General features: G+C 41.3%; 1 protein-coding gene across 3 annotated transcripts in view; it reads right to left on the reverse strand.

The window, feature by feature from the left end:
• Positions 1 to 20,629, reverse strand: part of LOC307209485 (cytosolic phospholipase A2 epsilon-like) — a gene marked incomplete at its 5' end in the record, with an annotated part of 34,137 nt that extends 13,508 nt beyond the window's left edge. The window contains 13 exons of one of the 3 annotated variants that reach the window (XM_079964607.1): positions 314 to 536; positions 1,257 to 1,393; positions 5,232 to 5,367; positions 5,885 to 5,922; positions 8,043 to 8,129; positions 8,965 to 9,107; positions 10,009 to 10,066; positions 11,482 to 11,524; positions 12,180 to 12,220; positions 14,002 to 14,130; positions 15,305 to 15,441; positions 16,861 to 16,933; positions 20,465 to 20,629. In XM_079964607.1, coding sequence (XP_079820733.1) covers positions 314 to 536; positions 1,257 to 1,393; positions 5,232 to 5,367; positions 5,885 to 5,922; positions 8,043 to 8,129; positions 8,965 to 9,107; positions 10,009 to 10,066; positions 11,482 to 11,524; positions 12,180 to 12,220; positions 14,002 to 14,130; positions 15,305 to 15,441; positions 16,861 to 16,933; positions 20,465 to 20,494 — 1,275 coding nt within the window. Of the gene's footprint in view, positions 1 to 313; positions 537 to 1,256; positions 1,394 to 5,231; positions 5,368 to 5,884; positions 5,923 to 8,042; positions 8,130 to 8,964; positions 9,108 to 10,008; positions 10,067 to 11,481; positions 11,525 to 12,179; positions 12,221 to 14,001; positions 14,131 to 15,304; positions 15,442 to 16,860; positions 16,940 to 20,412 lie in introns of those variants that run through there. The other 2 variants (XM_079964609.1, XM_079964608.1) reach the window with 2 other exon arrangements.
• Positions 20,630 to 20,946: the final 317 nt, after the last annotated feature.

Genomic DNA, 20,946 nt, shown 5'->3' on the forward strand with positions numbered 1-20,946 from the left:
CCATATGCACTCACCCTACTTTCGCCTCTAGCACAACAGGCTTTGTGGGTTGGTTTTTGTTTTTTTCCGTATTCTTTCAATTATCCACAAACTTTATTTGACCATACGGGGGCACGAGACAACAAAATTGTGAGTGTACTATGATGGCAGCAGTGACCCTCTCAAACCCAGTTCCTGTCAGCCTAGCTTATCCACACTAGCATCTCTCCCAACTCAAAGGCCTAGATTTATAAATGTCTAAGTTATATCCAGTATGCCTGGATGATCTGTGCTATTTAACAGGCTAAAAATAAATGTAACAAAAGTACTGTACCCCATCATGTAACAAATATTCAATAAGGAGCCCCCATAGGTCTATACAGGATGTCTTTTGTCCCTCTTCTTTCCGCTCGCGCAGCTGTCTGTTGTAATATTTCAAACGCTCTATGGAAAAGCCATCCAGCTTGCACTTGGTCACATGTCTTTTCACCTCTTTGATTTGCTCATCCAAATCTTTTTTGGACCAACAAGCATCTCTGTACAAGTTCCCCATGGTCCTGAGAAAGGAAAGACATGGAAGGACAGTGTGAGAACATAAGCTTATACAGCTTGGTACCTTCCATTTGTTTTGCTTGGATGAGGGCTGCTATGTTGCTTGATCCTGGAATCCATTTGGATGTTGTTCCTTCTAGCAACACATCCTGTTTCCAATAGTGGTGCCAGACAGATGCCTCTAGGAAGTCCACAAGTCAACGGTTCTCCTATTGTACCCTAATGGTATTCTAAAGGTATGCTATCTCTCAAGATGGGATTTCTATTTAGTGATCATAGCTTCTAGCTATTGATAAAGAGTTATGGAAAGAGGAATTTCCTTTTGTCTATTCCAAACCTACAAATACATTTAGTTGGCAACTTCAGATTCTAGTCTTATTTGCATCACTACAGATTCTTGGGGAATTGATGGCTTTTAATGAAAGGGCTGGTGCCATGCTATTTTTTATCACATTTAACTTCCAACATTGATTTCAGTGGGTCTACTGCAAGTTCACTGCAAATAAGTCTAGATCCAGCCAAGTATGTAAATGACTCTACTGGCTCCTGTGTCTTCAAGTTAGAACAGCACTGGAAAAGGTTCACAAACAATAGCAAGCCAGAGCTTTGATACTGATACAGATCAGCGATTCCATTTTATGTTCAGCCAAGCAGTTAAGTAACCTACAGATCAAACAAGGCTAACCTCTATAACTCCACATAGAACCCAGTGTCTGTGTCCTTACCATGTTGTGCCAGACAAACCGGTTAAGTATGTAGCACAGTCTAAGAGATTTAACTTCTGAAGACCTCGTAGGCTTCCATAGAACGCAGTCAGTGATCTTGTACTGCCCCCTGTCGTCATAATTGCAACTACTGGAACCTGCAATGCATAAACAAGCAAGCTAGAGCACAAGAAGATGCAGGGACACTTCACATATGGACACCATTATGACCTCTGTGCAGATGACGGCCCCATGATCCCATGAGGGGTCTGGCCTCCCTGCTGTGGTATGATGGGATCTGGCAAAGTAAATCTGCAGCTAATCTATTTCTGGATTAGAAGAGACTGGCAGCAAGAAAGAAATGTGCTGTTAGGACCCATCATGCTTGATGATGCAAAAGTGGAAACTGATAATTCACTGTTAATAGTTTCTACTCTACAGAGCCTTTATAAAGGTGGTAATTAATTAATTAAGCAATATAATCAATAATAGAGATAAATTACAAACTGCAAAGAATGAATCAGCTGTTCTTCATTATTATTCAGGCAGTTATTCTGCCAGTTTGTGATATTAGTAAACAGTTGCTTCATGCCCAGTTTCACAGCTAGCCTATTTTTCTTTTAGACATTGCATATCAGTTCAGAGCATTCCATAACCAGCTAAATGAAAATACGATCTCTCTCACATCCCTCTCATTCATTTGTTTTGGTCAATGCCTTCTTTAAAGTCTCCTCCGTCTCACAACTTCTTCTCCCCTACATAAGCCGATTCGCAGACCACAATTTCATACACGTTTTACCAATTTGCATAGAAAATCTCATCTATGGTCATACATGAAGTGTGGCATGACTGTATACATATTTGGTCAGTTGTCTGAAATCATGACATGCAACACACATGTCACACATCTCATGATATGCATGCCCCCTTTGAAATTAATTTGCATGTAGGAATATATTACTTTAAAAAACAAACAAACTAGAGATGACTGTGGCAGGCTAATGCACAAGAAACTGAAGTATTTTAATTATGGCTGTTAATCAATAAAATAAATTGCAGAATCTGCTTTTTAACCAGTGAACTGATTATTCTGTTTAAAGACATTTGCACATTACGAACACCTTAGTAGGGGTGGGGTTTTTTAGATCCTGAAGCAATCTAAACTTGGAATATAACTTGTAATTTTGGAAAACAACAGCTACCACTCCTGAATGGAAGGTCACTTTCAACAACTTCATTCTCTGCCCCAGTGGGGGGTGCAGGGGGGGCCGGCCGCACCGGGCGCAACATCTGGGGGTTAGGGTTAGGGGGCGCAAATCCACGGGTTAGGGGGCACAAATCCACGGGTTAGGTGGCGCAAATTACTTGCCTTGCCCCGGGTGCTGACAACCCACGCTACGCCACTGCTCTGCCCCACACCCCAATCTGCTCCAGAGTGTTGGGGGTCGGGGGGAACAACCCAGAACAGATTTAAGGGAGGAGTGGGAGAAGGAGTGGGGAGAAACTTCCATTGCCCAAGTGTATATCCTTGTGCTGATGGGATGTTTACTTAGTGCTCCACTGGTTTCGAGCAGTCATGTGCTCTTAAAAATCTCAACCCTAGTAATCATCACTGCTCCTTCCTGCACTGATTAAAATTCAAAGAGAACACAGTTGGCTAAGCAGTATAAAATTATAATGAATCAAATAAATAAAATTGCTCTCTGTGCCACAACTGATGAAAACTTTAGCTGACTACTGATTTAAACCCCTCATTTTTAATTAAGTCTTGATGATTTCAATGGGAGAGTTTAGTGCATGCTTAAGCGATTACTTTAACAGTCGCTTTACTAATTGCATGCTTAACTCATTACTTGGGTCTGAAGCCTGGGAAACGTGATAGATAATAACTATTATTAAACATCATCACCACTGGTGTTGCCGAGATCAGCAGAACATGCAAAGGAAGGGGCAACAACAAGAAGCAAAAAAAGTCAAAGGAAAAATGGGAAGCCTCCAATTGATGCTAAAAGTGGAAATGTTTATTGAAACATTCAGTATGCCCAATGTGTCAGGAATATCAAAACATATCAACCATTGGAGAGTCCCTGTCAGTCAGGGTAGAAAATACTGAGCTCAATGGGCCCATGGTATCTCTCTCTGTGGTTTCAGACTGGAGACACTCCCAGTCCTATTTGTGGAATGCCCTTCCCAGAGAGGCTCGCCTGGCACCTGCATTGAATATTTCTCAGCACCATGCAAAAACGTTTCTCATCAACCAGGCTTTCGGCTGAATAACACTCTATGGCTTTTAAAATGCGTTTGTGGGAGGGAGGTTATTGTTTCGTTTTTATTATGTATTTTGAATTCTCATTATGTATTTTTCTGTTGTGAACCGCTGTGGGATCTTTGGGATCCCGCTGTGGGATTTATTATTTATACCCCACCCATCTGGCTGGGTTTCCCCAGCCACTCTGGGCGGCTCTCAACAGAAAATTAAAAACACGATAAAATGTCACAAGGCGAAAAAGAGGAGAAAAAGAGGAGCAGATTCAAGGCTGCTATTTTCAGTGGCGGAGAACTTACTAACTAGTTTCTTCTTCAGTCTAATGAGGTCAATAGGGTTAAAGGCAGCACAGCAATCTGAGCGAAGTAGTCAGATGCAAGAAAAATACATGTGCTATGGTGAGCTAATGCTCCTCTCTCATTGCTTGTGATACTACCGAGAAGGCCCTCTGCCTCTGCCTGGTTCCCTGTAACCTCACTTCTCATTGGGAGGGAACCTCCAGAAGGCCCTCGGAGCTGGACCTCAGAGTCCGGTATGCAAATTTAATAAATAAATAATACCGTATTTTTCGCTCTATAAGACACACTTTTTCCTCTCCAAAAATTAAGGGGAAATGTGTGTGCGTCTTATGGAGTGAATGCAGGCTCCATGGCTTCACGGATAGCTGCCAGAAGACTCCGGAGGCTTTGCGTTGCTTTCGCTGAAGCCAGGAGAGCAAAAGGGATCAGTGCGCACCGCCAGGAGAACAAAAGGGATCAGTGCGCACCGCACACTGAGAGCCAGTGTGGTGTAGTGGTTAAGAGCGGTAGTCTTGTAATCTGGGGAACCGGGTTCGAGTCTCCGCTCCTCCACATGCAGCTGCTGGGTGACCTTGGGCTAGTCACACTTCTTTGAAGTCTCTCAGCCCCACTTACCTCACAGAGTGTTTGTTGTGGGGGAGGAAGGGAAAGGAGAATGTTAGCCGCTTTGAGACTCCTGAAGGGGAGTGAAAGGCGGGATATCAAATCCAAACTCTTCTTCTTCTTCTTCTTCTCCTGGCTTTGCTTCGCTGGAGAGGCGCTGCACAACTTTCCCTCTCTGCGCAGCGCCCCTTCAGCGAAGCGGGAGGAGAAATGGAAGGGGCTCCGTTCCTCCTGCCGCTTTGCTGAAGGGGTGCTGCGCAGAGAGGGAGATAATTTTTTTTCTTGCTCTCCCCCTCTAAAACTAGGTGCGTCTTATGGTCCGGTGAGTCCTATAGAGCAAAAAATACGGTACTTGGAAATGCCAAGGACTGAACCTGGGAACTTCTGCATGCAAGTAGATGTTATGCTATTGAGCTACAGCCCTTTTAGCCTGCATTTTATTATGCTTGCTTTCATCTCAGAGGATGAGAAAATAGAATGGGCGACTAAGCCAATTTCAGCAGGGCACATGAATGAATAATGGCATGAATGTGATACCGCTTTGGGCAGTTGCTTGGAAAGTTCAGTGCTCACTCAAGCCTTGGAAAAGATGGCATCGTTGGTGAATTATTCCTCGTGTACACAGTGGCCAGTTCAGATGCAGCACTCTGACAACGTAACACTAAATCACTGCAGAGAACAGGAAAGCAACTTTGTATGGGAGGCTACCACAGTGGTGTGCTGACCATGACACACATTATTCTTGCTCCCAGACTCTCTCTGCAATTTCCATTCCACATATTGTGATAATTCATACAGCAGCGATAGCCAGAGTTCTGCATCACGTACCTCATGATCCTGCAGATCCTTTTCTAGTTTGAGGACATTTTTCAACGCCCCAGCAACAATCTTCTGCCTTTTGCACAAGAAATCTTGCTCCTGTGTACAAAGGCCATATCCCAAGCGCACATCTAGGTCAGTCTGGCTGGAATAGCCACACAGAAGGTGGTAGGGGGAACACAGGCATATTGTATCTCAGAATCTGTTTCAGAACTTTTAAAAGGTGCTACTCATCCAAGAGTCAAGCTTAGAGACTGCTTGCCAACATCCCTGAGCTGACCAATTAACAAAATGTGTGGCAGGCGAAGCCTCACGGGGCATCAAGTCATTTGCTTTCACAAGGCAGCAAGGTTTATGTGGTGGTTTTTACACAGCAGTGATTTCGATTAAAAAGACTAAGCATAACGACACCACAAAAGTGTGGCTCACTAGAACTCTAAAGCTATAGGGTACATCAGCCCTCTCTGTATAAAATGTGACTCTTGTTATATAGATGTAAACTCTGTTTATTCAATAAATGTTAGGTACAGTGCTCATACTGCATACAAATGACTAATATCCTGAACACATGGCTAATCTCCTGTAAGAATATTTCTCCAACAGACAGACAAGTAGAAAAATAGTTAAGATTATAGCTATCCAACACAGGAAGGATCTCTTACCAGACTTCTGTTTTCACATGCAATGCAATTTTTTTATTCTGAAAAAACAAAAACAGAATACAAACGCAAATTTCACTCCTTTGCCTCCCTTTGAAACATGGTACATAGATGCCCTGAGTCAGTTCTGAAGATGCATGCATGTAAACAGAATTCTTTTGGAAGATTCAAGAAAGACCAAAAAAATAAAATAAAATACATATTCAGTATGACATTCACTCACACATGATGTAGTGATGGGCCACCATCAGTGCTATTCTTTTAGAAAAATAGGCACCAGAATTCACCACCATCCTGTGTGGCTTTAAAAGAGGATTAGAGAATTCCTTGAGAATAAGCCTATCACTTGCTCTTAACCATGTTCCATCTTCAGTGTACCAGTTTCTGGGCATCACAAATGGGGAGAATGTGGTTGCACTTAGGTCCTAAGAACATAAGAAGAGCCTGCTGGATTGAGCCAATGGCCTGTCTAATCCAGCATCCTGTTTTCACCATGACCAATCAGATGCCCGAAAGTAGCACCTGAGCACAACAGCGCATTCCCCACCTGTGAGTGGGCTTCCCATCAGAATCTGGTTGGCCACTGTGAGAACAGAATGCTGTATTAGATAGTTCTTTGGTTTGTTTCGGCAGGGGTTCTTAGGTTCACACGTTCCACTTACTGGATTGGAAACCTTGGGCGTAAATCTTAACACAAATTCAGATAAATATTGAAAGGAGGATACAGGGGTGAGGAACTTTTTCCAGCCTCAGAGTCACATTGCCTCATGAACAGCCTTCTATATGGCCTAGAAGCCAACAGCGGATGCAGCAATTGACATGGCCTTTGTACAGTAGGCTACATTATGCAAAAGTGAGCCATTTACACCCACACACCCCTCTCTGTCCTTCATCTAGATAAGAGGCATTACCACAGTTACAGAACACATTCCGTACAAGATACTGTACTTGAGGATAATAAGGCCTGTGAGGTGCGCAGCCTGGGGAGAGTCCCACAGGCTGAACAGAGAGACCTGGAGGGCCGTACTTGAGATTTCCCATCCCTCTTCTATACAGGCTATATTACTTTGAATAGGATACACATCCCAATGCAAATCCCCTTCTATGTTCTCAAGCAGCTAAGCAAACGTTAGCATCTTGATTATGCATGACTAGAGCTAGATAAAGGGTGAAAGAAATGCTATAGTTTCTAACAATTATTTCAATTGGCTTGGCAACCCACTTTATGACATAACAGGGATGGATCAGTGTATTGCTGATCTGTGTTAGTATCCCATGTGGTTAGTCACAAATCCATTCCATCCCATTTCCACATTAAGATGCGATCCCCTCTTAAAATCTGCATTAAAATTAATATTTAAATATGCATTTTATCACAAAATAGCTTTTTGCATACTCCCCCCTGCCCCCAATGTACACATTTTAATACATGGAAGTGAGAAATCTGAAGGTTAATTATATTCTGATCAGTGCATTAATCCAGGAGGTGTAAATTGGTTTGGTTTCCTTAATATTGCAGACCAAATGAAACCGTACAACAGTGTCTATCAACCAATTAAGACTGTAACAATCAATAAACTGGCTTCTGGGTGACACATGAATTAATTGATTAAATTTATATTCACCCCCATATTGAAACATGTCAATAAATTTGCCTTTCTGGGAATCATAAATAAAGGGGAAGTTCTTCCTTCTTTCTACAATTTCTACTCAGAATTTAGATATTTTTTTAAAAAAAAGGACTTTTATCATATTTGTTAGTTAAGCAATATGTTAAAAGATTAAAAACTGCCAGAGCAAAGATGCATAAATAGTTATAAATAGTTAGATCCTTTTACATTGTTTCATTATTCCTCAAAAGCAACAAAATAAGAAGCAAGTGATTCAATAAGCCATAAATCAATAATTGATTCAGACTGAAGGATTTAGATAGCTTTGGAATTTTACTTTGGAATTGAAATCTTTTTTACTGCGTTGTACATATGGCCTTGTCCATGATGCAGAGGCCACAGTCTACCTAATCATTATATTAACATTTAACAATGACAATGATAAACTGGCCCCTTATGCTGTAGATTATGGAAGCAAGCAATGATGGATATTTCTCTTCCAAAAGAATCCATTCAAAGCAATATTCAGGAGGACAGCAACTGATTCTCACCTCTGCGAGCACTATTTTCTTGCTGGTAGGAAGTGAATTTATATCGACTCTGAGGGATCTTTCTTTCCTGTTATAAGAGCTTGGCCCCTGGAAGAAGAAGAAAACCCACATGTTTCTATGAGAAAGAGTGCAAAGTTGCATGTCTAGGATTTTATCCAATGCTGTTTGCACCTGAGGAGAAAGAACTTCCACTTATGCAACAGGATTTCAGTTTCCACTTCTCTCTCCGGTAGGGTGGTCAATCAGTGTCTGGGTGAAAATCGGTAAAATGTCTGGGAAAGTCCATATGGCAGGCCATGTTGGCAGTGCTCCACAGCTTTTCTGTCTGGATTTTCACTGTTTGAAATATGGCAACTCCACCCTCCAGCATCCTTCTGCACACCTTTATATTCCGCTCCGGAGGGTTGGGGCAAGTCCACTCACAAAGTCTGCTCATCCGTATCTTTTTATTTTAAAAAAACTGTATGCTTCTCCCTTTAGTATACACATTATATATATTCTCAGAGTGGCTTTCACAATTAATCCCCTGGTTCCTCCCCCCCCCCCCCCCGGAAATAAAACATCAATGAAAAAAAAGGAACCTTTTTATCATTAGGGTTTATGCACACTTACATTTCCTCCTCTCTTTCTAGGCATGGTCTGAGCTCCATGTCTGAGCACATCTCCCCCCCCCTTTTTTTTTTTGCTCTGCAGCTTTCCCCATTAAAACCCACTCTTTAAAGCTCAATTGGAGCAAATGACAATCCATGCAAAATCTGAATGGATGTTTGCTCCAATTGAGCAGGTTATAATGGGGGAAAGCTCTGGGACAAAACAAACACAAAACCACTCAGACACAGAGATTTTAAGTGCGGGCCCAGAAAGAGTGGGACCAATTGGAAGTGTGGATAAGCCCTTAGTGTTCGGCTGATGAATAACGTACAAAGGCATAATCTAGAGCCCTCTTCGGTAGTTTAACCTCCATTGTTGGGTGCTTATATTTGGCATAGTGGAATGAGTACTGGCTTGAACTAAGCTCCTGGTATCCTTCATGGGATCCTTTCATCATAAGGGATAGTTCACGTCCTGAAAGAAAGAAGGGAAAATGTTCATGACAGGTCTGTTGCTTGCAATAACTTTTTGTGCTAAACTCAAAGTGGGCCTCTGCAAAAATCATATTTCTTAATGGCATCCACATCACTAATTTATATATTACTTGCTCCGTTAGTTAACTTGGCCTTGTTATTGCACCATGCTAAGACTCCGAACAAAAGCTATACTTTTGAGGAAATCAAATATGAACAGTGAAATATCTATACAGTTCCTTATTGAACTTGTCTTGCTCATTGCATTCCCATCCATCATAAATATTCATCACCCAGCAGGTAAGCAATACTTTTTGAATGCAAAGGCACATTCACAGCACAATCCTCTCCCTGTATACTCAGAGGCAGTGTTCTTTTTCTAAGAAAAATATGTTTAGAGATACTCTCATTTTCCTACGCATATTGAAATACTGCCCCTCAATGAGGCCAATCTTGGATTCACAAAATGTTTAGGGGTATGCGTACCACCATAAAAAAAAGCTCTGCTCAGAGGTGTCAATGAGTTCAGTGGGACTTGATCTCAAGTAAGTGTGCATAGGTTTGTAGTCTTAGAGGTGAATCTTCATTTGTGCACAGCCTGTATATACAAAGCTCCCTTGCTGGATCAAGAGAAATATGTATGGGATATATTAGCCTTGCAAAAGTTGGAGTGTGTGATGTGGCTAATCAAGGAGAAATGTAATGATCAGAATATACTGATGAAAGATACAGTATGAAGAAATATCAACTTAAGAGAACTAGGCTTTATATAAGATTAGGTAAGTTTTACTAGGCATTCTATATATTTAAAACAATGGTGTTAATTCATTTTAACATTCTTCAAAATAATTATTACTGGTTGAAAACTAGAGAAACCATTATTACTATGATGAAAATCTTACTTGATTTCTGTCTTTTTTTCTTCTCTACTTCAAATTCCAAACAACAAACTTCACGAGCCTGTAGGCATACAAGAAGACAGAAGAACATTGAAAGTTTAGAATCTAGTTGAAACTTCCTTTTATTACTTTCTTTGCCATCTAAAAGTTAGCATTTGGAGGGGGGCATAATAATCAATCCCTTTCAAAACTGAATGACTGAATCACAAATACAGTACAGTACAGTACAGAAAATACAAGGATTCTGAAATAATTTTATATAGTGTTTGATTACAATTCAGACTTAAACGTAAAAGTAAAGGTACCAGTCACAGACGACTCTGAGGTTGCGGTGTTCATCTCGCTTTACAGGCCGAGGGAGCAGGCGTTTGTCCACAGACAGCTTCCGGGTCATGTGGCCAGCATGCCTAAGCCACTTCTGGTGAAACCAGAGCAGCGCACGGAAACACCGTTTACCTTCCCGCCCAGAGTGGTACCTATTTATCTACTTGCACTTTCGAAGTGCTAGGTGAGCAGGAATTGGGACCGAACAACGGGAGCTCACCCCGTCGCGGGGATTCGAACTGCCGACCTTCTGATCGGCAAGCTCTAGGCTCAGTGGTTTACACCACAGTGCCACTTAATTAAACCCATTTTAAAATTATTATTATTTATTAAATTTGTTAGTCACTTCATCTTGCCCAAGGCTAGCCAAAGCAATTTACAACCAAACTCATTGAAATTAATGAGCCTACACACCTACAACTTAGTTTGGATCCTATGTATTGATTTAAATTTTTTTAACAAGAAGAGCATTTTTTTAAAAGGAAGCAAGTAAGAAAGTTGTGGCCATAGGCTTGCCACCTGGATCACAATTTTTATGGAATGTTTAATTTCAGAACCTGAATCCATGAAGAACAGACAAATGTATTATGGATGGTATTTATATTTGCCCATATTTTAAATTCTCAAAGGAACAAAAACCCAATGTCTGTGGTTAAAGCAACAGGGAACACATCCAATAGGGCTAAGCTGGGTTCTGCTGGGACCTATTCAGTCAGACTCAAATCCAAATGGACAGTAAATTTATCAGGAATGACAAATGACATATTACCCACACTTGACTGGATTAAAAATAATGATTGGATTTATCAATATATTGTCACATTTAGTAACCTGTTTCTTAGATTATATATTTTTACTAGGGCTGCAATAAACCTCTTTCAACTGGACTTATTCCAGAAATAAGTATCCATAGGGTTTATCACATGCTTGGAAAGGCCATGATAACTTCAACTGAACCCTCAAGTAATTAAGCATCCCATACAGGAGAAGATGCCTGATGTCTCAGTAGGAAAATTATGTTCAGTTTTATACTATTCCTGTCTCAGAGAGTATATAATAATTCATTAACTTTGATATAATTTATAATCTCTTTGTTTCCCTTGCACTGTATATCTAAAGTACAAGAAAGCAGACAGAAAATAACAAAATTACCACAAGAGTTCCATTCGTAACAATGGTTTCAGGAACACTCAAACTGAAAAATAAATGGAATATAAATGAATATACATTCATGTAATAAAATGTTTATGTTCCTCTTGAAAATGGAACTATTGCTGAGGTGCTGTCAGTGTTCAACAGCAGAGAGAGCAAGAGGGGTCCTTGAAGGGTGTGAGGGCAAGTTTGCCGCCATACTTATTTTCCCTTCAGAAAATCTTTTTATTTTCAAGGCTGGCAGAAGGAGAAAAAAAATAAAGAAAAATACACTTTCCAGTCCTGTACTGTTGAAATGGCAACGAGACCACAGTGGCCTATTTATTCTGTTTGTATTCTGAATGTTCCTATGTGATGCCAATAAAGGTTACTTGACTTGACTTGACTTTCCAGTCTGCTGGCATGAGCTTTGAATTTGACAACTTCTCTGCTTTTGATTCTCCTTCCCCATACCAGATACCATAGCTTTGCTGTTGTAGCCTGGGAAATTAAAAAATACACCATTTCTTATGGGGCTTTGTCAAAATGCTGGCCAGGCCTGGAGCATTAATACATGTTTCTTTTGCTGTCATTGGGAGAAATGTTGACAATGTTCCCTGAGTTCTAATAATTAACTCATTTTTATGGATTTACATTCTGGTTATCAGAAGGGTAAGGCATGTTGCTTTAAGTAATCTGTAGTATCTGAATTTACTCACCTGTTTCGTAACTCAAATTCCACCTCCAGCTCCTCCTGATCCTGAAATAAGAGGGTGGTCAGCGAATTAAACCCTTTTAATAACAGATTCTGCACTGCTAGTCTACAAAATACTTGGTTTTCGAAACTTGGTTTTCGAACGTCTTGGAAGTCGAATATTTTGGTTTTCGAACACTGAAAACCTGGAAGTAAATGCTTCTGTTTTTGAATGCACCTCCGAAGTTGAACGGCTTCCACTGCCCCCCCCCAATTTTCTCTATTAAATTTGCAGACCGCCCTTTGTGCCTTGGCTTTTGAACGTTTCAGAACTTGAACGGTCTTCCAGAACAGATTATGTCTGAAAACCAAGGTACCACTGTATGTAACTGCAGACTAGTGAGACCTGACATATACTGTCAGCAATTTCTCATAGCCACACGTGTGACAGTTGTCATGGAAAATTAGAAGGGGGAATGATGAGGTTGGGAAAAGGCATGGAATTATAATCATGTTTTCCTCTTTTGATCACCATTTATTTTCTATATACCAAAATTCTTTAGTTTGACAATGTTTCCACAACTTTTTAGGTGCAACCTAGTTCCATTAAAATCAGTTTAAATTTCCCATGGGGTACTTTGGCTAGTATGTTGTTGTTGTTGTTGTTTTATTAGATTTATTAAATTTTGATCTTCATCAAAAGATCTCAGTGTGGTTCACAAGATAAAAATACAAGATAAACCCCCCTCCCACAAACACATATTTTATTTAGTACTATGCACCCCTGAACTTCCCTGATCTCCAAGGCCCAAATCTATCTATCAGTTCTTGTTGGGGAAGGAGAGCTGTGGTGGATGAAGGACTGAATCCAGTTCTAGTTTCCTCTTCTGAACAGCTGATAGCTGGAAATTTAGCTTCTTTAAAGGTATGCATGCATACAGCACAAGACTCTGGATTAAAGAAGAAAACTGCATGTACCTCATCTTGCTTGACAAACTGTTTCTCATCCAGCTAGGAGAGCCAACTTCCTTGTGAATGGTACCAGAGCTGGATTGGGGCAATGGGTTGTGTGTGTGTGTGTGTGTGTGTGTGTGTGTGTTTTGCATTTGTATTGCAAGAGAGCACTATAAAACCAAACTACATGTAGTACAGATATGGATGTACACCTGTTCATAAACATGAGAAACTCTTATGTTTACTTTGCCCCATTTCTGTATTATCCTGTGATTTTTTGTTGCTGAAAATTTGTCAGCGTTGAAATTTTTTCAGCATTTTGTGTGATTTCTCCCATTATACATATTTATGTATGCAATTTTACCCAATATACTCATCTTTGTAAGCAATTTCCCCTAATACAACTCATTTTTGTACATTATTTTCACAAATATAGGCATTTTTAGGCCCCCTTCCCCTATATGCACATTTCTGCATCAATATCTTACTGGAGAACTGATTCACAAAATTCAGAGAAGTGTGAATTTGAAAGGATAGGTGCATTTTGGTTCAAGTATTGTTTCAGAAAGGGCCAGTTAGGTGGGTTCATACTAAAACACGAACCAAATCAAAATCCCTTGTGTCCCTAAATAATACACACATTACAGCTAAGTTATTTTACTTAATTACCTATCAAGATTGTGAATTCTGGAACTTAGACATTTCAGGCAACAAATACTATTCACATCACAGTACAATCTTAAACATGTTTACTCAGAAACAAGTTCCACTTAATAATAATACTTCCTTTCTCATTGGGCTAAACCAGCTTATTGGTGAGTAATTTTTTACTGAACTTCTGAGTGAACATGCATAGGATTGCCCTGTTAAACATTCTTTCTGCTTATACAGACCTTTGGATTGGACTTAAAGGACAAGAGCACTTTTTCATTTAGTGGGAGTCCAGCTATATCAAAGCGAATCGTGAAAAGTTGTTCGTCTTGGCAGACATCCTCATCGAAGACACTCAGCTCCAGCATGTTCTGATAGGAGAGAAAAGACCTATAAATAAATGCTAAAAAAAACTGTACAGCCTTCCTACAGTTCTGTATACCCCAGACCGAAAAGGAAAACATTTTACAATGGCATGGAATTCCATGCAAGAAGAGACCAAACATGTTCAATTTAGAAAAGAGTTGGATAATTGGGAATATAAATTAGGCATGGGGTACATTTACCTTCAATTCCCTGCTCTTTCAAAAATAGGCATGTATTCCATCAACAGCTTCATTGCTTCTGTGGTCTTTGGACCTTGGGAAACTGCTGACCCACGCCTTCCCCACTTGACCTATGGCATATCTAAGGACTGTTCTAAATGAGGTGGCAGTCATGTAAGGTGGAATCTCCCTGTGTACTGACTCATCCCATTCATATGCAACCGTCTTGCTCTAATGATGTATGATGAAGTTGTGTAGTAGACATTTCATGCATATAGCCAGTGTGTGGGATAAAGCATTTTAAATGTTAAACCAACTGTGTGCATAACCTGAATAAGTACTTTTGGGATCTTCTTTAGGGCCACTGGTAGAGGAAGAGGAGTGCGGGGGAAGTGCACTGCCCCCGCAGCATGATCCCGGTGGGGTGCCATCGTGGCTGCCACCCCGCCCGCGCTGGGCGCCACGCCCCCAGGACACGCACCGTGCCCCCGCGGCAGCGCGCCATGCCCCCGGGACGCATGCGAGCCCCGCCCCTGCCTGCTCTCCACCCCCCAGTGCCAGAGCATGAAGCTCCGCCACTGTTTAGGGCTACTGTCAAATTTAAATCAGTCCTGGAAGCAAATTCAAATATTTATGTGAGCCTATGTGCGTGAGCGACTGCTCATCTGAAATCATCCATGCATCCAAATTTCCCTGCACATGGAAAACTCACACATTAGGGAGAAGACTGATGATTCTTTCAAAGAAGCAATCATTCACATACAATAGGATTTGTGAAGGACTGTATGCATATATTAGAATCGGCGCAAAGCCACAACAGGCATAGAAACACCAACTGCCCTATTGTGCCAGGTTGTGTCATGACACTAACGTCGGAACTCTACTGCTCAGTTCTGTGAGCTGGTGATCTTCTACAAATCAAGGCACGTTTCAAATTCACAAGAAATCACTTTCAGTGAGATTATGATATACCAACAAGGAGTGACCATCAGTTTCTGACCTTCACTTTGCTCTGGATCATGAAATGGAAAGTTTCGTTCCAGGCTGGGTCTTTAGAATTTTGAACAGTCTTTGTCTGGAACCTTTCAGAAGAAGCCGTTGGCAGCCATAGGGTCAAATAGCAATCAGTATGGCTTACTGTTGGGAGAGAAAGTAGCACTTTAACTGTGTGATAGCTGATATAATAGAGTGGTACCTCGGGTTACGTATTTAATTCGCTCCGGAGGTCCATTCTTAACCTGAAACTGTTCTTAACCTGAAGCACCACTTTAGCTAATGGGGCCTCCTGCTGCCGCTGTGCCGCTGGAGCACGATTTCTGTTCTCATCCTGAAGCAAAGTTCTTAACCCGAGGTAATATTTCTGGGTTAGTGGAGTCTGTAACCTGAAGTGTATGTAACCCGAGGTACCACTGTATACCTTGCAACTATTTTTAAAACAGATTATATATATATATATATATATATATATATATATATATATATATATATCTCACTTTGTGCATTGGGCTGATATCTGTACAGAATTAATTCATACCCAATGTTGGCAAATATCCTTTCAAAGAATTCTCTGTTTGAACACGGGTAGGGATTCTGTGGCCTTCCAGATGTCACTGTATTACAACTCCTTTTTATAGGTTTTTTTTATTTATACTTTTCAAATTTATACATTTTATTTATTTTACAATTCATTTAACATTTCAAAATTTGACTTCCTTCCCCTTCTTTCTGCGATTCCTTAAATTTATTTTTTAATATCTTCTGCAGATCCAAATTCATTTAACTTGCTCATTTAATTATCTACTGTAAATATATACTCTTATAAAACTGCAGGTTATTACAATATGTAATCCTGCGAATGTTTTTATCTGTTTACAATTTATATGCAAATATTCAATAAACCATTTCCATTCTTTTATAAAAAGTTTGTTATTTTGATTTCTTATTCTTCCAGTAGGTTCCACCATTTCTACATAGCCCATAAGTTTTTGTATCCATTCTTTGTTTACTGGGACTTCTGCTTCTTTCCATTTATTACACCTCCTATTATCCCTGATTATTTAAAGTGCAGCATGCAGATTTAGTTAATAAGAATTTGTAGAAAATTCACAACATCATATTAAGTGAAATGTCCAGTATCAATATTCCAACACAGGGATGAGGAACCAGTGGCTGTTTGAAAGTTGTTGGACTCCAGTTCCCATCAGCCCCAGCCAGCATGGCCATGGGTCAGGGTAATTGCCTTTTCCTTTTCAGTACAGTGGTACCTCTGGTTAAGAACTTAATTGGTTCCAGAGGTCCGTTCTTAACCTGAAACTGTTCTTAACCTGAAGTACAAATTTAGCTAATGGGGCCTCCTGCTGCCGCCGCACAATTTCTGTTCTCATCCTGAAGCAAAGTTCTAAACCCGAGGTACTATTTCTGAGTTAGCGGAGTCTGTAACCTGAAGTGTCTGTAACCTGAGGTACCACTGTAAAAGACTGGCCTGTGAAAGCCTTACTGGGCACCATAGTCTCATTGCATTCAAGCCCACCACAAGGGAATAGGAAAGCTACTTACGGGTATCTGCTTGCCGGAGATTCTTTGCTCTGATCACTCTTACACTAAGCAGACAACAAGGTGATGTTTCTACCTGCATGCAAATCATGTACAAAAGTCAACATGAAAATGTGGATTGAAAGCAGGGAAAGAAGAACTGAGCAGGCGAAAACCATAGACGACTATTAAAGTGTGCTTAATGGCTATTGGGGGAGGCATACAACTGCCCCATCTCTGGCTAATTTTAGAATTCAATGGTATAAACATTAATGGCTCATCCTCTCTATTCTGAGAGCAGGTATGTACACCAATGCAAGGAAGTGGGGCATTGGATGTGAGTTATCTTGAACAGTGAATGGTTTGGGCATAGTTTTGTCTACAACTCTGGGGGTGAATCATAGAGTCGAAGGGACCCTGGAAGTCATCCAGGCCAATCCTCTCAATATTGGATCTCCTCCAGCTTCTAGCCATGTCCCCAGTCTGTTCCACTGCTGGACAGCTTTTACTGTTAAGAAGCCTCTTGTAATGTTAAGCTGAAATTGACTTTCTTGCAATACCTGACCGATCTTTCTAGTCCTGCCCTGGAGCAATAGAAGACAAATCTCACTCCACCTACTTAGTGGTTGACACCTTTTCAGATATTTGAAGGCAGCTATTGCACACAACATGGTTCCCTTCTGATGTTGTTGGACTATAATTCCCATCATTCATTGGCCATGCTGCGTGTTTGAATCCAAGAACAGCTGGAGATCATGATGCAAGCTACCCCTGAGCTAGGCTGTAGAAATCTCACCCCTAGGAGACGAGAGCCCTGCTCATGAGAGCAAATTTTCCTATACAACTGGGGATTAAGGTAAAGGTAAAGGGACCACCTTACCCCTTTACCTAGACAGGAGTGCCTGGCGTGCTCTGGCCCATGGGGTCACAAAGAGTCGGACACAACTAAACGACTAAACAACAATAATAAAGGGACCCTGACCGTTAGGTCCAGTCACGGACAACTCTGGGGTTGCGACGCTCATCTCGCTTTACAGGCGGAGGGAGCTGGCGTACAGCTTCCGGGTCATGTGGCCGGCATGACTAAGCCGCTTCTGGCGAACCAGAGCAGCGCATGGAAACGGCATTTACCTTCCCGCCAGAACGGTACCTATTTATCTACTTGCACTTTGATGTACTTTCGAACTGCTAGGTTGGCAGGAGCAACTGGGGATTACATGTAAGTAATTTTCCTTCCCCTAGATTGTAATGCACAGAAGCCTGTACTAGTGCAGAATAGGATTGAAGTGCCCGTAGTCTGAGGGCTTACCCACACTTACATTTTGCCCCATGCTTTTCTGGCACAGGTCTGTGCTGTAAAGCTCTTTTCTTTGCCCCAGAGCACTTATTGCAAAAACCCACGCAACAAATGGCAATTGGGGTTTTCTGTGGATTACTTTGATTCAGCACTAAAAAGAGCTCTCAAATAGGGAGCTTTAAGGCATGGACTGTGCCTGGGAAGCCTCCAGGAAAGATAAGGGTGGATAAGCTCCAAGTCCCTGCTAAGAAGAAAGTGTATCCACTTGTTGCACTTAGGAACAACTAGTGCCTCAATTATGAAATAATTATAAAATTGCTAGCATTTAGAGTAAGACGCAGGAGTGGCAAGTGCAAATAAAAGTGTAATTTTACTCAACAGATCTTTGCTATTTGTTCCCATCGGCATAATTCAAAATAACGTTTTTGAAACATCTTTGACCAGGGCAAGCGCAACAACAAATGGTCCTTGGTTTGAAATTGTTGCCACTACGTTTCACTCATATATTTTCATCAATTAGGGTTGCCGTGTGTCCGTTTTTTCCTGGACATGTCCTCTTTTTCAGGGCTAAAATTTCTGTCCAGGTGGATTTTTTAAATTTGGCAGAATGGCCCGGGTTTTTTGGTTTTTTAACGTAAAGAGAAAGGCAGCACCCAAATTAAACATGGCCCCTTTCCCTCTTCCTCAACTAACCGTCCCACACAAGCACTCCCTTGTGACAAGGACACTACATGCATCTGAGCATCATGCCAGACACCCACTCATGGCTGCTGCGGGGAGCCAATCTGAGTCTGTGAGGTAGCAATGTTAGCACGGCCCCCTTTAGCGTGAGGGCCTCCTTCCCCAACGCTCCCCCCTCTCCTGCCACTGCACACAGCACTGGACAATGTGGAGCCAGCGGGACACACCCGCTTTAGGATGTTTCAGAGACAAAGGGGCTCTTAAATATGCAGGATCCCATTTCGTCAAGTAGCCGCCTGCCCACCTGCCCGCCTGCCTCTCTGGAGGATCATGGAGGGCCTGGCCAGGGAGTTTCGGCGCTGACCCTCCCGTCTTGCGGTGCGGCTGAGGGCTTGCAATAGGAAAGAGAAGCCTCACGAATGTTGCTGCTCTGCGACGGCCTCCCAAGACAAGAGAAGGGGCAGCAGCTAGCAGGTTCACATGCCCCGATGTGTAAACACATGGGTACACATAACAACAACAACAACAACAACAATAATAACAATAACAATAATTTATTATTCATACCCTGCCCATCTGACTGAGTTTCCCCAGCCACTCTGGGCGGCTTCCAATCGAGTGTTAAAAACAATACAGCATTAAATAATAAAAACTTCCCTAAACAGGGCTGCCTTCACAGGATTCTTTTTTTTTCTTTTGCAGGAGTGCTTTAAATGTATGTTGTGTATGTAGTCTTTCTCCTCCCCACTCTTCTAAAATGTTCTAGAAAACAGCCTCTGAATTTTTCTTGTTTTTGATGTCATCTAGAAAAAAGATCTCAAAGCTAGAATGGTCTACACAGAGGAGATCCTGCTTCTGGCATCCTAGGCTCAGACCATTTAGCAGTTTAAACGCCACACTCAAAACCAATACTTTACGTACTTTCTATCCAAGAGGGGGGGGGGGGGACCCATTCCCCACTATCCTAATTTATTTATGATTTGTATCCCACCCTTTCACACACAATGCCTAGACTGCTAATGACTTTAAAGATAACAAAATCGCAGAATCAAACGTTTGGAAGGGACCACGAGGGTCATGTAGCCCAACCCCCTGCAATACAGTAATCTTTTTGCCCATCAAAGGCCTCAAACCCACAAACCTGAGATTAAGAGTCTCGTGTCCTCCTGATTGAGCTGAGCAGCTGCCCCACTATTCAAAGAAAATACAATAAAAACTAAAAAGAACAAAGACAAAAGAACCAAAATAAAAACAAGCATCTTCACTGTGAAATACCTTGAGACTTAAAGCATGAATTGGTTGAACAATCATTTTCTGTCCCCAAGGAATATTGCAAACTGTAATCTGGGGGGCAGGGAAAGGCTCGTGGAACAGAATCCTCAGCCATAAGAAGAGCCCTGCTGAATCAGACCAAAGACCAGCATCCCATAATGAAACATTCCTATAGAACACCATGCAGGAGAATGTGAGCACAACAAGTTTCTCCTGCTGTCATTCCCTAGTTAATTGGTACAAAACCAATGTCATTTTGTAGTGTGTATATGCTAACAAACAACAACAAATGCACCACGATTTTATAATGAAAGAAAAGAACATACACAATCTGCTTTTTGCTCCGCCTATCTGAACCGGAATACCCATGACGCTTACCAGATGTGATAAACTTCCACATGCTTCCATTATTGTTTTCCATGCAAGTTTGAGCAGGCTAAATGTTCTCGATGGAGTCAAGGATAAGACTGTAAATATTCACACACATTTTTCAGGCTTTAAACCGGCAGAGGTGGATAAACGCCTGTTTCAAAAGTGATTCAGAGCCACACACCCTCTCGTTTCAGAAACAAAAAAATATTCCCTCCCACCTCCGTTGTTACGTTGCTATGCGGAACAAGAGTCAGCGTGAAGTGTCTTTAAATGTGCTAGAGCTGGTGCAATGAAGTTGCTAAGAACAGGTGTTCCTTTTCCTTCTAAACTACGCTATTGCATCTCCTTCCACCCTCCAGTTTTCTTTTGAAATACAATATGTATGTGTTTTCCTAACACAGATTTGGATCAGAAATGAATGTCCTCTCTCCCGGGTTAAACTGGCTGAAACTATGTCCTCAAGAGCTGTCCTTTTTATTTAAATATAT

This window comes from Podarcis cretensis (genome assembly GCF_951804945.1).
Source record: "Podarcis cretensis genome assembly, chromosome: 1".
NCBI classification, from domain to species: domain Eukaryota; kingdom Metazoa; phylum Chordata; class Lepidosauria; order Squamata; family Lacertidae; genus Podarcis; species Podarcis cretensis.